This window comes from Macrotis lagotis, chromosome 2 (assembly GCF_037893015.1).
Source record: "Macrotis lagotis isolate mMagLag1 chromosome 2, bilby.v1.9.chrom.fasta, whole genome shotgun sequence".
Lineage (NCBI taxonomy): Eukaryota > Metazoa > Chordata > Mammalia > Peramelemorphia > Peramelidae > Macrotis > Macrotis lagotis.
The window spans coordinates 335,160,372-335,177,358 of NC_133659.1; the positions used below are offsets into that span (position 1 = coordinate 335,160,372).

Genomic DNA, 16,987 nt, shown 5'->3' on the forward strand with positions numbered 1-16,987 from the left:
AATCTATTTAGCCTTGTTAGTCTCCAGGCACTCTGCTATTAATAATAATCCTCCTGGTGTTTTACAGTCTTGCCATGGAGCCAAGAAGTCCTAGGTTCCAGTCCTGCCTCTGACCCACAGTTAGGTGTGTCCTTGGTGTGCCATCTGAGACTGCAAGTTGCAAACAAGGTTCTCCTTTGTGTCAGTGGAGGGAGCTTCCCCTTTTCCAATGAACCCCTCATCTGGAGCCCCTCCCGATCTGGAGAAAATCATTTTTTAAAGGACAAAATGAAACTAAAAATTTTATGGCCAGCCTTCTGCCTCTTCCTGTCTCAGGAGGGGAGAATCTAGCAAGTAGGGCTTGTCAATGCAGAGTGACTGAATGATGACTACCCCATCCCGTGTATTCAGAAGGTGCCCTCAAGGAACACTTTGTATGGTTTATAAAGTACTCCCATCCCAACAACCTGCAAGGTATGTTATTGTCCCCATATCACAGGTGAAGAAACTGAGGTTTAGAGGGAGGAAACAAATGATGTAAGATGATCACACAGTGAACTTCTGGCTGACCAATAGAGAAGTTGACCCCAAGCCTGGGCACTTGCTCCCCCTTTTTGTCTCCCAGGGTTGTGGCAGGGCTCCATTTCTTCCTCACTTGCTTGGACAGGTCTTCCAACAAAGGCAGGCCCTGCTCGTCCATCATTAGAGTGGATCCCCAGTGGGAGGTCCTACTGGAGCTGAACTAAGCTTGGTCCTTTTATTGTTAAATTCACGACTGTTTTTCCTTGTCTAGACTGGGTTTGAGTGGTCCAATAAAATGCAGAAAGCCTGTCAACCCAAATCTCCCAAGGACCAGTTCTTGAAAGATATCCTGTCGCGGATTCGGGATATTGTGACAACTCGCTACATGAATCTGGTCCAGGAATTTTCTGAAACTGATTGTTTCAAAACAAATTTGGTGTCCAGAGAGGAATTCAGAAACATCTGCAATCAGCACTTCCAGATTTTGAATGATGAGCAAGTAAGACTCGCCCCCACCTGTCCTGCTGGTGCCTGATGCAGAAACATCAGAGCCCCCCAGGGAGGGGGTGGGTGAGGGAGCTTGAATGATCCAGTGGAAGTTGGGGGGCAGGTGTCCAAAAACCATCTGAGACAGGATTGGTAGCACGACCAGTCATAGAATTCTAACTCGAAGCGAGAGGAAAGCAGAAGGCTCCCAGTCCCCCACCCCGACACCCCCCCCTGAAATTACAGGTTCTTAGAAGGTCTGAACCAAACTGAAGAATACTTGTGGCAGTTCAGTTCAAACCCAAACATAAGAAATATTTAGAGCATTTCTACTTTGAACTAGCGGAGGTAAAAAGTTGAGATAGGCCCAGTCCCTGTCCTCAAGAAGCTTCCAGTCTACATGCACATGAAGAATCCTAACACCCGATAAAAACCTCTAGCCTCAGCTGAGGGAGGGCAGAGTGCAAGGGGAGGTCAGAAATAGGAAATGGCCTTTCTGATTGGGGAACCGGGGAGGGCGTCTTGTTAGAAGCAACATTTGAGCCATCCAGAGAAAGCTGGAGAGATGGCGTGTGGGACTGGGGTGGGGGTTGGGGATGGAAGCACCTTACTTCCAGCCTGAGGGATGGCAATCCAGGGCCTTGAGTTCTGATTTTCCTAAAAGTTCAGCTACTGTATTTCTTGAAAGGACAAAATGAAATTCAAAATTTGGTTTTTTAAAGCTGTGACTTTTCTCTAATTATGGTCAAGCTTTCTGCCTATTCCTGACTCAGGAAGGAGGGGCCAGTTACTCATTATCTGGGTGACCCATGGAACCTTTAATAATTCATCTCCCGGGGCACTTTAGGGTTTTCAAACCTTCCCCCCATTTGACCCTGTGAGGTAAGGAATGTAAATCTTATTATCCCCATTTTTCAGGTGAAGACATTGAGGTTTGGAGAAAGGGACTTAGCCAAAGTCACTCAATTCATAGGTTCTTAGGGTGGTGGGATTTGGAGATGGGAGGAAGGGGTCAGAGAGAGATGGTGTGGCCCGATCTCCTCATTCTTCAGAGGAGAAAACCCCAGAAAGGAGGTAAGCGGGTTTCATAAGGTCACATAAAGTCAGAACTTAAACCCCATTGGAGCTGGAGGCCAGGCCCTTCATTTGAGAGAGGAAGAAACTAAGGTAGGTGCAGAGAGGTGAGGCCATTTGTCCAAAGTCTCAGAGGTCATGAGTGGGGAGAGAGAGAGAGAGAGAGAGAGAGAGAGAGAGAGAGAGAGAGAGAGAGAGAGAGAGAGAGAGAGAGAGAGAGAGAGAATATGAATGTGTGTTTGTGTGTGTATGTGAGAGAAATTCCCATTTGAACTTTGAACTCCTCTAAAGCTTTCAGAAGCTTTGTCTTGCCAAAACTCACTCATCTCCAGTGCAAAGACACACTCGATCGTCCCTCTGCCTTCAGCCTGTCTCTTACTGCACCCCGCTTTGAGGGAAGAGGAAGAGGAAAGTTGGGGAACAAAATTTCCTTCTCCAGCCTCATCTCTAGCCTTTGTGTAGCAGGGCCCTCCCTATGAGCATGTGCCTCCCACCTCATACTGCACTTCCCTCCAACCACGTCTCCAACCTCTGATGGGAGGAGTGGCACCTTGGACTCAGTGATACATATTCTCATGCTTGGTCATACTCTTCATATCCCAGTGACTCTGAACCCCATTCCCCATCCCACCCCATTATCTGATTCCTCATCTCAACCCTCTCAACCCTCCCATACCTCCCTATAACCCAACCCAACCTAATCCTACCTCCAAGTTTTAACCAAACACCACCCAGTCTTTCCACTTTGTCCTTGCAATGCCTGTTCCATAGGCAATACATTTGATTTTGCCTGAAATCCCTTCCTCTCACTCCTTTCATCTCTTAATTATTATTAAGCCTTGGTTCATTTTGATAATACAGTCGCCCTTTCCAGTACTGACTGCATCTTCCAAGCATTCTCTTTGGCTCTTTGGTCAGGGGTGTGTTTGTTTGAGAATTGGAATATTCATCCTCCCCACTGCCATCTCCATCATTCAGTCATCCACTTCTCTTGGGTTCATGTTGCTCATATTCACCATTCAATCAAAACCCTGACAGCTCTTGCCTATATCCTCCAGTTTCCCTCCTGGTCCCCCTTTCTTCCTCATTGAGTTTGCTGTTTCTCTTTACAAGTTTTCTCTCTTCCCTAGCTCCCACCCTCCTACTAGGGGACTTCAAAATACATATTGAAGCCTCTTCAGACATCTTATCAGTTTTTCAGTCTTCCCCACTTCCCATGAACTACTCGTCTGCCCCACCTCAGCCACACACGAAGATGATCATACTCATGATCTTGCCAATACTCACAAATGCAGTCTCTCTATTGTCAAGAATTCTTAAATCCTCTAATTATTCTATTGATTTTTCATCTCTTATAAATCCCTATTCTTCATCTGGCCTGTGATATCTAATCCCTTGGTACCTCGATTCTCTCCCAGCCCGTCTCCCCTGCACAAACTGCTCTCTCCTCTTTTGTTCTATCTTGGCCCCTTGGTGAACCAATTCCTTTTCCCTTGAATCCTTAACCCCCTTAATCATACTGCCAAGAGTGCCCAACTAAGCCTCAGCCTTGGATCCCTCATATTATCCACTGACTTTGCTCTTATACATTTACTAGTGAACAGAGTTGGAGAAAATCACACGACTTAACGTTTCCAGCTCCATTACAGGTTTATGCCATGTTACTTCACCTGGGCCTGCATGTACCTCCACAGTGGCTATTCCAAAACTTCTCATTCCTCTGCAAGCATCCCATGGTCCCCCATTCCCTTACCCTTGTTTAATATTTTATGGAACAAATCAAGACTGTTTGCTGTGATCGCCTCCCTACCCCTCATTTCCTATCACTCAAGGGCCTTCTGCCACTATCTTCTCCAACACCCCCATCTCACAGGCTGGGGAGGCCTAATGCTGCTGCCCGCTCGATGATCCCCTTCCACTCCATCTCCTCCAACAGATCGCCCCCTGCCATCGCCTCTCTTTTACTTGGTTTCTATCATTTCCTATTGTCACAAGCATTCCCAGGTGGCTCCACTTTTGATCCTTCCACCACATTAATCATTGCCTTAGATCTTTTCTGCCCCTTGAAGCTAAACCCCAAGAGGTCATTTACAAGAAGTAATTCTACTTCCTCTCCTCCTCTTCTCTTCTGACCCAAATCCTTACAATCTTGCTGTCAACCTTTCCATTTTACCAAAACTGCTCTCTCCCTAGTTACTAATGGTCTTAGTTACCAAGGCCAATGACCTTTAGTCTCACTCTCCTCAACCTCTCTGCAGCCTTTGGTCACTCTCTTCTCCTGGATATTCTCTCTGGGTTTTCAGGACAGCCTCCCCATCCTCACCTGGTCCTCTTACTTCTCTGCCCTCTTTCTCTGCCTCCTTTGCTGAATTCTCCTCCAGAACATACCCTCTCACTGACTATAGATTTCTCTCCTGTACCCTCTTCCTTTCTTCCTGTAGACTACTTCACTCGATGACCTCATTAGTTGACATAGATTTAATGACATCTCTATGTTGAGGATTCTCAAGTTTACCTCTCCTGTTCTTAGTTCTCTCCAGTCTCTTATCTGCTCTCCAGTCTCTCATCTCCAACTGCTTTTCTGATAGTTCAAACTGGATATGCAGTAGTCATCTTAAATTCAGTATGCTCAGACTTCAACTCTTTCTTCCTAACTTCCCAGGATGTTGCTGAGGGCAGCATCCTTCTCCGGGTCCTCCAGCTCCAGACCCAGAACTCAGTCTGGATTCCTCACTATCTCTCGCCCCCACCCCTTATCCAATTGTTGGCCTGTTGAGTTGACCTCTTCATCTGCCTCCTCTCTGACACCATTGCAAAAGCTGCAGGTAGGTTTGCTGGTCTCCAGGTCATCCTCCGTTCATCTTCCAAAGTGATTTTCCTCAAGGGCAGGTCTGATGGTATTGCCTCTCTCCTCCCTGACTTCGGTATACTCTAGTGACTCCCGTTACTTCCAGCATCAACTATAAAATCTTCCCAATGCAGTTCCTTCCTGGTTTTCCAATTTGTTCTAAAAACAATGATCTTTTCATCGTTTTACCACCTTCCAGTCCTGGTTCTGTCCCCTGACCATCCCTCCTCATCTCTGCCTCCTGGCTTCCCACAAAGTGCAGCCCAAAACTGCCCTCCCACAGGAGAGCCATCTCCCTTCATTCTGGGGATTTTCCTTTGGTGATTATTTTCAGTTTATGTTACTCACAGAAGTGTTGGCATGTCTTCTCCGTTAGACCCTGAAAACAAGGAATGTTTTTTTGTTTCACATTTGGTTTGTACCCAGTAGGTACTCAATAAATGTGTACTGACTTGACTTGAATGTGGTTTAGAGGGAGGGAGAGGGTGGAAGTGGGGGAAGCTTGTTAAGAAGAAAGCTGCCAGGGGTGGCTAGGTAGCACAGTGGATAAAGCACCGGCCCTGGAGTCAGGAGTACCTGGGTTCAAATCCAGTCTCAGACACTTAATAATTACCTAGCTGTGTGGCCTTGGGCAAGTCACTTAATTCCATTGTCTTAGATAAAATAAAAATTAAAAAGGAGAATGCTGCCAAAGCCTAGGCCAGTGGTCTTGTGGGACTGTACTAGGAGGGAGACAATGGGGATTGAGAGGGTGAAGCCGAAGGTTCTTTCCAGGTTTACCTCTCCAATACTGGGGCCCAACCCATCTGGTGCTCTCTGCTGGGATGGAGGAGGTGAGGGAGGGCAGCAAGTCTGGGCTCTTTGAAGGAGACAATCCCCGGAGAATGCTGAGAAAGATGGCACATCCAGGGTCATCCAGGCCATTCCCCTGCCTGGTTCCCATAGCATGGCTCAGGCACCATAAGCTAGCAAATCATTTCCACTTTTTCAGCATCTCCCTGTTGATTTTGCCAGGAGACATACTCTTCCTCCAGGTGAAATGCCCTGCTGATGCTGGAGCAGCAGGTGGGTGGGGCCTCTTGAGATGGGCACAGAGCACAGTGTCCCAGGGAGAAAGAAGGGTGGACCAGGAGGTCCCCTCACTGATAAAGGGGTGCTGTCTATCTGCCGGCACAGGAACCTTGCCTCCCCCGGCCTTCATCTCCTGACTGACCCCATGGTGGAATGGCTGTAACCTGCTCACCAGGGTCCTATGGCCCTACAGAAGCTGTGAAGACTCTACTTGTCATTGTTTCCTCCTCTTCCTTCTTAGGGTTGAAGCTGGATGGAAGTGAGGGGGATGTTAGTTTGTCTGACTGTCCAAGGCTGTCCGTGGGTCCCCAGAGTTCCAGTTTGGGGAGGGTCTCCCATTCTTCCCCGTCTAAGATGTCTTCCCCTCTGTCACCAGTTCGAGAGCCTCTGGAATGAGCTGCCTCTCAGCAGTGATGGGAGGCTCAAATACCAGGACTTCTTAAACAAATTCAACATGGGAAAAGCCTGGAGCCCTCCATCCTCAGGGGAATCTGCTAGGACCCAACGATCTGGAGGCATCAGTCCCAAGGCTGAGGCAGCAGCAGCGGCAGGACCACCAACTGGGTCACCAGCATCTGCACCAGGATCAGGAGGCAGGGCTTCGCCCCCAGGGTCAGCGACACGTCCCCAGACCACACACAAAATTGTAAGTTGGCCAAAGGAGTGGCGCTATTCCTGCTCTGGGTTGGGGGGGAGATGGTGGTGATAGATACAGGTCTGCTTGACCTGTGGAGACATGTGAAAAGGGAGGGGGAGGGGAGGCCCCCCCAGGTTCACACTCTGACTCTCTGGCTCTTGCTGGGTGATACTAGGAGAATCCCTTACTCCTTCTCTGAGCCTCAGCTGTCTCATCCATAAAATGGCCTTAATCCTATTTGCACTTGGTAATTCTAGAAATATGGAATCATAGGCTATCATGTACAGATTTTTGAGCTGAAAAGTTCCTACAGATCATCTGATCCAGCTCTCTCAATATAAAGGTGGGGAAACTGAGGCAAGAGGGGGACTGGAGCAGGGCTAAGCCCTGATCCTTGTAGAGGGGAACCCTTTGCTCTTTCCTGCTGTCTACATCAGTGCATCTCATGCATCCATGCATCTCATGGATGAGTCCAATCGTCCTCTATTTCTTCATCATCTACCCTGTTCTTGTAGATACTCAGGAAATGGATGCTGAATATTTTTGGGTGAGTGGGGGAAAGCGGGTCCGGGGTCATGGAAGGAGAGGTTGCACAGCCCAAGAGGAAGGCCAGAGCCCTGTGGCAAGACCAGGGGTATGGGCCCAGAGCAGAGGGTGGCAAATACCTTGTCCTAGTGATCTGGGGAGAGCTCATCCCTTGTCCAACCTTTAGTATTAGTCTAGTAGTCTGTTGGGAGTGGGCAGCCCCCTTTCCAGCCTCTGCACATGATCCTCCACCTGGCTGCCAGGCAGCCACATCTGTTTACTAATTAATTTGATATTTCGAGATGCATAGCTGTTGGGAAAATGACTCTGAATAAATTCCAGAGATACTGTGAGAAGAGGCTTCAGCCTAAATGCTGGCCTCCTCAGGTGCCTGGCTCCTTCCTGGGAAGCAGTCGGCTCCATTATCCATTCAATCCAGAGAACATTTATTAAGCATTCCATAAGATGTGGTCAGAGAACCGAGGCCTGAGCATCCTGGGAGAGGAGGTGTGGGGTTCACAGCTGGGGAGAGGGCAAATGACTGTGAGGAAGGGCATCGAGGGGGCAGAAGTTTTGTAGTCTTGAGGGGGCAAAGGTCCTCGAGGAGCTGGCATTTTAACTGAGTGAGTGTGGATTCAAGGGGTGACAAGGGAGAGAGAACAAGTGCTGGGCAGAGGGAACAGCATAAGCAAAGGCTTGGCGGTGGGAATTGTGAGGCATGTTTATGGGACAGGATAGCGCCAGGACCTGGGTATCTGGATCCCTGGGCCACAGCTTGGAGCTAGGACTCGACTCCATCCCCCACGGTCCATGATCCCAGGCTCAGCTCCAGGGGTTCATAGTGGGGTTGAACTTTTGTGTGTTCTCCTGCCCGAAGCACAGTCCTCTGGACACGGCTGGTGCTTATTCTACATTTGCTGCATTAGGAGGCCTTGGGGGAGAGGAAGTGGGGCAATGATTTGGAGTCAGAAGGCCAGGGGTCCAGATCTGCCCCTGTTACACACTGACTGTGAGACTGTGGGCCAGTCCCTCCACCTCCACCTCCACTCCAGGCTCTTCTTGTTCTGCTGTGATCACACCAGTGATCAGGTGAGAGAGCAGCGAGGAAGCCTCCTCTGTGACTTGGGGCAGGTTCCTTGCCCTCTCTGGGCAAAGGCGAGCTGCGCCTTCCTTTCCCCTGAGGCAGGCTGGGAGGGGAGCCCCTTGGGGACCCCTCCAGCAGCCGAGTTTTCCTCTCTGATCCCTCTATTCTTGCTCCCAGGTTCCAGGGACTGCTGGCTCCACGACTTCACGGGCCTGGGTCCCCCCCTTGCAGAACTGTGAAGCGATAGAAGCCAAGGTGAGGAAGAAGATCCAGGGCTGCTGGAAGGAGATGCTGAAGGAATGTAAAGAGAAGGATGTAGACAAGCATGGAGAAATCACAGTGGCCGAATTCCAAGGTTTGAGCTCTTTGCGCCCCCCCCCCCGCCCATTGGTCACAGACCGGCAGAGAGAGAGCTAGGAGGGGCACCAGGTCTGATCTCATTGGACAAACAGGGAAACTGAGGCTGGAGAAGGGCCGCAACTGAGCCCATGATGGGATGGCTGGAGAGGAGACCAATCCCGTCTCTCCTGGACTCTGGGCTTCCTCCTCTGAGTGAGGGGTAGGGTCTACACTGGCATTTCCTTCCTTCCCGAGTAGTGAAAAAGGGGAAAGACCAGGCCAGGTCCCTCCTGGAGAAATGGGAGCTGAGGCATCCATAGTATTCTACCTAATGTCTCAAATCCAAGCTGCACAATTATTTGACTAACTGTCCTTGACCTACATCAGCCAAGTGGCCAAGAGCTGAGCCAGTGCGCTGTGGCTCTGGGGTCAGTCTCCCTACCTCCTCGCAGGTTTTCAAGGGTTTTGGGGTGAGAGTAATTGAAGATGGTGTTGGAGAGAGTCACAGATTCAGACTCTAGCCCAAGGGTGAGTCCTCTGCTCTTACTGAGCCTCAGTGTTCCTGTCTGTAAAACGAGAACAACCTTCTCTGTCTTCCCCCTGCTGGTGCAGGGAAGTGCACCTAGAATAAGGGTGCAAAGTCCCTTGGAAGGTGAATAATGTTTATTTGGAGAGATCTGGGAGTGAATCCTGCCTCTGACATTCCTGATAGGGTGACCTTGGCTCAGCATAAACCTTTCCATGAGGCACTGCCTGTTTCAAAGGGTTCCTGAGAGGATGGAAAGGGATAGGGAGACGGGTGCAGGGGATGGACGGACAGGTGGTTGACAGGCTGGGCTTCCCCTCTTGTGCCCTAGCTCTGGTGGACAAGTACAACCTGGACATCAGCAAGGAGGAATGCCAGCATCTTGTGACCAAGTATGACCTGAAGAACAATGGCAAGTTCGCGTACTGTGACTTCTTCCAGAGCTGCGTCCTCCTCTTAAAGGCGAAGGAGACCTCACTGATGCAGAGAATGAAAATCCAGCAGGTCTCTGTGATGGTAGGTATGGGCTCAGCCCCCATCTGCCGGCCTTGGGTTGGTTGGTGTGGACATGCACAGCCTTGGGTGGAGCTCTCAGGATCCGAGCTGACCACTTAGGGGTCTTGGCCCGAGGCTGGGCCCTCTATAGAGGGCTTTACAAATTGTCTCTGATTTGATCCCCACAACCATGCTATTATTGACCTCGACTTACAGGAGGTAGATTGAGGTCAAATGACCAGCCCAGGGTCACCCAATGAGGGTCTGAGGCTGGACTTGAACTCAGGTCTTGGTGACTCAGGTCCAGCACTCTCCACCTCGCCACTATAGGTGAGATGATCTCTGATTTGAGGTTCTTCAGCCTCCTGATGAATCTGAGATTCTCTGATGGGAGACCCCTCCTCACTTGTCATTCCTCCTGTTCTGTGGAGCGCCCCCCCCCCAGAGTTGGGTGGTCTCTATTTGTATACCCAGCACTCAGGATGCAGAGCAGGTACTTGGTGCTTGCTAACTGGCTGCGTCCCAAGGACCCCAGACAGTCCGTGGTCCATGATCTCTGTTGTGTTATTTCCACCTGACGGGGAACCCTCCTTGTTTGTGTGGGTGCCCTCCACCCCAGTCCCAACAGTGATTGGACATGAAGGGCCTTGAGGAGCTGGGAGGAAGGAATGGAGCTGGCCATGTACTAATGGGACCCTTCCAAGGACACATGAAGACAGAGGGGCTGTGAGGGGCCCCAGAGGATAGTGAAGATGCTCTGTGTGATTCAGGCCAAGGGGTGCTTCTGAGAGAGGGAGAAGCCAGGTGTTGGGAGCCCAGAGCAGAGAGAAGAGAAGAAAGGCCAGAGGCGAGACAGTGCCAACCAGGAGGACAAGGAGTGGCCCAGACTCAACCCATGTGGATTGTAGAAGGGTTTGGGGCTGAATCAATCCTACCCTAATCTGAAGTCTTGTACTTGTGTGGGGGCTGAGCGTCCTGTTTTGAAGAAAGCAAAATGGCAGCTTGTTCTCAGATATTTGCAAAATTTCCCAGGGTGGGGGGCCATGGGGATAAACCAAAGAAATTATATGAGAGATTCTCCCCCCCCCCACCAAGTGACCCATGTACATGGTGCAAAAATGATTCAAGTTTACAAGCTAATGGAAGTCTATGGGGTGGGTTGTACCTGGAAAGGCCCAAAGGCTTGGAAACTCTTTTTTTGTTCATGTCCTTCAACCATGGGTTGGCTGAGCCAGTTGGAGGCCTCTCACTGTGCCATGTGGGGTCCTGTGCCAGGGTCTCCATGAAGGAAGGGTTTCCCTGCCACCAAAAGTCATCTGCCAATAGCTAAATGTCAGAGGATGAGGACAAATACCTCCAAAGAATTACAAACTATTGGTAATCATGTGAAATGATGTCCAGGTCTTTAATAATAAGAAATACAAATCACTTCCCTCCAAGAAGACTGGCAAAGATGAGGTGAGAATGGTCAGTACTGAAGGGTTTGGGGTCAGATAGGCATACTGATGCATTGATGGTGGAGTTGTGAATTGTCCCAATCAGTCTGGAAAGCAAATTGGAATTGTGTGAAGAAAGCATCTAAAATGGTTTTGATACCAATTCCACTGCTGGCCCCATATCCTTAAGAAGGCAATGAGGATAGAGATGGGCTCCATGCCCACCAAAAGATTCATAGCCCCGCTTTTTGTGTTAGCAAAGACATGGAAGCAATAGAGGGAATGGCCCAATGCATTGTGTTCCATGAATAGGAGGGATGATTGATGTCTGGGAGCACCACAGAGTAGCGTGGGAAGATAGATGAACTGATACAAGTGAAGTCAGAAAAACCACGAAACACCAAACCCGATGAAGATGGAAAGAACATCATTTGAAAGGCAGCTTGGTACTTCCAATGGCCAACTTTGGGACTGAAGCCGATGATGAAAGGGGAGCTTAGCATCGGAAGCGGAGGGATGGGGAGGAATATTGGACTACAGGAGCCCCGAGAAGGTCCGGCCTGATGACTCCTTGTCTCCCTCATCCATACTCTGCTCCCTCCACGTTGGTCATCCTCTTCAAGTTCCTCATTCCCTGGGCCCGAGGCCGCCTCCCTTCTGGCCTCTACCTTCCCCTGTAAGGCCCTGTAGCCTCCGGGGTCAAATACCAAACTACTTGTTTTGTTTGTGTTTTGTGAGCACCACGGTCAGGGCCTGGGCTGCTTTTTCCTTCCTTTGTCTTCCCACCATGGAGCTGGGGCAAATATGTTGACATGTCCCTTGATAAAGAAGGTGAGCCCCTCAAGGGTGAGACCAGCTCCCCACTAGCTAGTACACAGTAGGGGCCTAATCCAGGCATTGTTTCCCTGGATAGTCCAGAAACTTCTAGAGGGCCAGCAGGGCCGGCTCTGCCAGCATCTCTTTGTTTCCACCCCCAGTACCAAATAAATATTTGTTGGGGACCCCTGGGAGTGGGGTGGGAGAGCTGAGCTGTGGAGGAGGAAGGGGAAAATGGGCAGCTGTCCTGAATGAAAGGGACGATGGAGTCATGAGGTGGGGGTTTGCCGGCTGTGGGCAGGACGCCAAGCATGGAGAAGCTTGGCCCTATGGCTCCATGGGTGACTCTGCCCCTACCTGAATTATTACTATTAAAGTTCTTGGTGTCCTTCTGTCTCCCTTAACCAGAAAGGTGCAGGAACCCAGAGTGCTTCGTTTTATGCGGCTTTGCTGAGAATTCAGCCCCAAATCCTCCACAGCTGGAGACCCATGAGGCGTACCTTTAAAAGCTATGATGAATCTGGGACTGGCCTCTTAAGCGTAGCTGACTTCCGGAAGGTAAGCAGGGTCCTGGGGCTTCTGGTGAGTCTGGAAAAGGAGCCAAAGGGCAAACGGTAGAAACCTGACCAGTCCCTTCTTACCAGAGGCATCCATCTTCGCTGATGCTATCTCTCCAGCATGGACCCGTCCCTCCACCAGGACAGATTGCACCTCCACCCATGTCTTTCCAGGCATTTTTCATAGATGAATGACACAAGTCCTGAGGACTTTCTCAGGGTCACCTCATAACTTGGGATCATTTTTTATATCTTAGGGTACCATGAAGATTCACCCAGAAAAAAGTGAAATTGCTCCCGTTGCTTAAATCTAAGAGATGCTGGGTGCAGCATCTCCCCACGAGAGTGTTTCATTTAAAAAAAATTTTTTTTCAAGGCAAAGGGGTTAGGTGACTTGCTCAAGGTCACACAGCTAGGCAATTATTACGGGTCTGAGGCTGGATTTGAACTCAGGTCCTCCTGACTCTAGGGCTGGTGCTCTATCCACTGTACCACTTAGTCACCCCAAGCATTTTTCATTTTAAAGGATGTTTATTTTTTTAAGAAAGTTTTATTGTCTTTTCACCCCATAGTCTTCTCCCCCTATGCTCCCCCCACCTCTGTTCACTGCCTTGTTTTTCTAACAAAATCCCATCATTGAAGCAAACCTGAGGGACACAATGATGGCATCTACCACATCTTTACTGCTCCCTATGTCTGTAGAAAGGGATAATTAAATGGGAAGTAAAAGGGGGTAAGAGGAGCAGTTTGGCACAGGGTGGCTAGTGGCTCCCAGCTTGGGAGCCCCAGGACCTCAGATGAAAATCTGCAGTTGCCCCTTATTGGCTGAGTGACCTTAAGCTGGTCATTTCCTCTTTCTGTGTTTCAGTGATCCTATCAAGTTTGCACTAGGTGGACTGTGAGGCCCCTTCGCCTCAAGAACTAGGGTCTTGGTTTTCTACAAAAATTACTTCTCCTGGCTATTTCCTCATCTGTCCCTGATTTCTGAGTGACATCAGGTCATTTCCCATTTCCATGCCTCAGTTTCCTCCTCCATAAAATGAGAAGGTTGGGCTACCAGTGAGCTGAGGTCCCACCAGCTCTGACATTCTTTGACTCTGTGATTGACAGACCCTTTGCTGATCCAAGTCAAGCCACAAATGAAAGAATTCGACCCTCGGACCTAGGCAGCACCTGAGAGATCACCTCACTAATGGAGGTGTCCTTCTGAAACTGGGAGTTGGAGCTCATTGCTTTTTTGTAGAACCCCAGAGTCCCCAAGTTGGAACAGCTGTACAAGGCCACCCAGCCCAGGCCTGCTGCAGGATCCCCCTCTCTTACCTCCCTGCTAAGGGTGGCCTGTCACGATGGGGCCACTATCCTTGTTTTGGCAGCCTGTTCCATCACGGGGGAGGGGGATGTCCCTTCCTTCAGAATAAGTTAATCCTCACCCCTGAGCTAGCCCCAGGATCCCCAACTCTTTGTAGCCCCCAATGCCCCTAACCCCATGTCTTCTATTCTCCAGGTTCTGCGGCAATATGGAATCAATCTTTCTGAAGAAGAGTTCTTTCATATTTTGGAATATTATGACAAAACTTTGTCTTCAAAAATATCCTATAATGATTTCTTACGAGCATTTCTTCAGTAGGTGATGTGACCTCCACTGAAAGTGTCAGCTGGCACAAGGCATAGTGGGCTCCGCATCAGACTGTGTGGATGCTAAGGAACTAATAAAGTAATGAAACCCAGGCACCTTCCTTTTCTTTTCGAGGCTTGCTGTTAGAAAAGGGCTCCCATTCCTCTCTTGGGCAAAGCTTTTTTAGGTCTGTCCCCCACCCCCCAACATTTAGCTGCCACCACTGGACCCCTGGGTCCCTGACCTCAGACCCAGGTGACTTCAGCCTCCCAGGGCCCATGGCTGCTACTTACAGCCCTGGTGATCCATGGGCTTACAGCCAGCCAGCTACAGAGAGGTACAGCAAATTGCCCTGGGCCACACTGCTAGCAAGCCTCTGAGGTGGCATTGGAACCCATATCTTCCTGATTCTTTAGTCCAGGAATCTTGCCCAGTCTTCTGTCTCCTCTAGCTGTGGGTGTGGAGGTGGGAGGTGGGGCTGCCTGCCCCAGATCCAAGGGAGTCTGAAAACCAGGAGCCACCCGGCATTTCTCACAGATCCAGGGGCCCACATTTCTATCTAACAACGGCAGCTGGGCTTGCAGCCCTCCTGGCAGAGAGGTGAGCCACTTGGACCTTGGGTCAGGCATGAGAAAAACCACCTCCTTCCAGTCTACAGAGAGAGGCTCATGAGGCAAAGAGGGGCCAACTGAGGCTCATTGGGAGAAGGGAGAAGGATGGAGATGGGATTTGAACTCGTTCTTTTCCAAAGCGTGCAGGATTGGAAGTCAGAAGGCTTCTTTGGACTGAGGCCTTCCTTGGACAAACTCAGTTTCCCATTCTGAAAGACTTGACGGCCTCAGAAGTCCCTTCCAGCTCTCTGTCTGTGAGTCCAAGATCTCCAGACTAATAGTCTCTGCACTTTCTTCCCTTTCACCCCCTTGAGACTCCACTCCAGACCTCTTGCTTGCCCTCCCGATTTCGATGGGCTCACAATGATTTGCTTTAGAACAAATTTGGGCCCTTGGAAGTCTTGGGAAAAAGAGAGAACAAGCCCCCTTTGGAAAGTTGGTCTCCAGATTTAGCTTGGAAATGAGCAGAGCCTGATAGTGAGCTCATAACCCTTCCTCCTGGAGACTTCCTGCTTCCAAGCATTTCCATTTCTGCCAAAGAAACCCCCCATCCTTCCAGGCATGACCCTCTGCTCCTCCCTTATGTTGACTCAATTGCCAAACCTTGTTTCTCAACCTTGATTATTTTAAGGTAATGGGGTTAAATGACTTGCCCAAGGTCACAGAACTAGGCAATTAAGCGTCTGAGGTCACATTTGAACTCAGGTCCTCCTGACTCCAGGGCTGGTGCTATAGCCACCTAGCTGCCCCTCTCAACATCCAATCTTTTCTGTTCCCTACATTATTTCAAAGAGTTCCTCCCAGTCCATCATCCACCCAGTTGCTGAAGTGATTTACCTAAAGCACAGGCAAAACGATGGGCTCAGCTTCCTACTACTGGCTTCCTATTGCCTGGAAACTACTCTGGCATTCAAAGCCCTCCACCTTCCAGTCCCATTCGACCTTTCCATCATTGAGATTCATCACTCCTCTCCCTGAACCCAAATGCAGCACCCCATCTCCCAGCCTTTGCCTTGGCTGTGCCCCACACCTGTAAAGCATGTTCTCTTCACCTTTGCCTCTTGCCATTCCTAATGTCCTTCAGGACTCGGGGCCGCCACCTCCATGAAGCCTTTCCCCACTTCCCCAGTCACTCATCTCCCCTTTCTTTGTTTCTAAATTGTCTTTGAATACATTTTTATCCTATTTATAATGAATATTTCCCCAGATAGATTGAAAGCTCCTTGAGGGCAGGGGCTGTGGGGGTTTTGTGTATATTTGTATCCTTTACTAGCTCAACACCCAGCTTCTTGAATAATTGGTGAGGTGTCATTGAGTATGAAACCCTCACTGGGAAGCATGGAGAGTGTACTTGTCTTCCCAACTGTGTGACCTCGACTAAGTCACTTCCTCTGCATCTGATCCCTCCTAGAAATTGTTTCCCAGTCTCCCTTACAGGGCAGGCCTTTGTAAATGGAAGATGAGCTGGCCTCTTTTCCTCCTGAGGAGGCTCAGCCGCCTCAACCAGTGAGTTCCGCCACATCCTGCGGTGCTTCCGAGTGCTCGTTGCCAGATCTGGGTGACTCACTCGCCTGATGGTGACACCCAGGTGGAGGAGTGACTTACCTGCTGAGCTCCCCGAGGCTCCCCGCTGGGCCGATGGCAGGATATCACGAGGCAGAATTGGACATTTTCAGAGCCTTGCTCTCCCTGCTGCCTACTGAGGTGGAGATGAGATACCTCTTGGGGAAGACAAGCTCATTTCCACCCACAGAGTGTGTGATGGCGCCGAGCTGTGCAGTGAGGCAGGGGCTTCTGGGTCCAAGCCACGTGGCTGCCCTGGGGAGACCAGTCCTACTCTGCAGTCTATGGGACAGGGAGTATTTTTAGAGCCTTAAAGTTTGGGACTGAGTTTAAACCCATTGTCTAGAAGGGTCTAACAGCAGTAAAAGCAAGAATTACTACTCTCGTGACTTGTACAAATATTATCTCTCTGAATCCTCAACGCAATCCTCATTGTTCTTATTCTCCTTGTTTTATAGAGAAGGAAATTGAGGCAGACCTTGCGTGACTTGGAAAAGTTCACAAAACTTTAGTTGGTGTCAGATCTGATTTGAATGCAGACCTTCCTGAAATCAGGTCAAACACTCTGCCCACTTTGTATCTCATGTCTAGGGCTAGAAGAGACCTCTGATGCCACCAAGTCCTACCCCGCATTTTACAGGTGAGGAAACTGAAACCCAAGGAATTTATGGTAGGCTCCCAAGATCCTTTGCCATTCTAATGGGCTCTAGTTATTCTGCATTTTAGGATGATGGAATCATTGATTTAGAGCTAGAAAGGACTTCAGAAGTCTTCCTGACTCCTCCTCCTCCATTTTACAGAGG

The 16,987-nt window shown here is 49.6% G+C and overlaps 1 protein-coding gene across 8 annotated transcripts in view; it reads left to right on the forward strand.

Annotated features, from left to right (window-relative positions):
* Nucleotides 1-14,123, forward strand: part of EFCAB6 (EF-hand calcium binding domain 6) — a 239,117-nt gene extending 224,994 nt beyond the window's left edge. For all 8 annotated transcript variants that reach the window (XM_074227119.1, XM_074227117.1, XM_074227120.1 and 5 more), the window contains 6 exons: nucleotides 773-1,000; nucleotides 6,357-6,626; nucleotides 8,404-8,581; nucleotides 9,423-9,607; nucleotides 12,247-12,396; nucleotides 13,900-14,123. In XM_074227119.1, the coding sequence (XP_074083220.1) occupies nucleotides 773-1,000; nucleotides 6,357-6,626; nucleotides 8,404-8,581; nucleotides 9,423-9,607; nucleotides 12,247-12,396; nucleotides 13,900-14,022 (1,134 nt within the window). In that variant the 3' untranslated portion in view covers nucleotides 14,023-14,123. The remainder of the gene's footprint in view (nucleotides 1-772; nucleotides 1,001-6,356; nucleotides 6,627-8,403; nucleotides 8,582-9,422; nucleotides 9,608-12,246; nucleotides 12,397-13,899) is intronic.
* The last annotated feature ends 2,864 nt before the right edge of the window (nucleotides 14,124-16,987 follow it).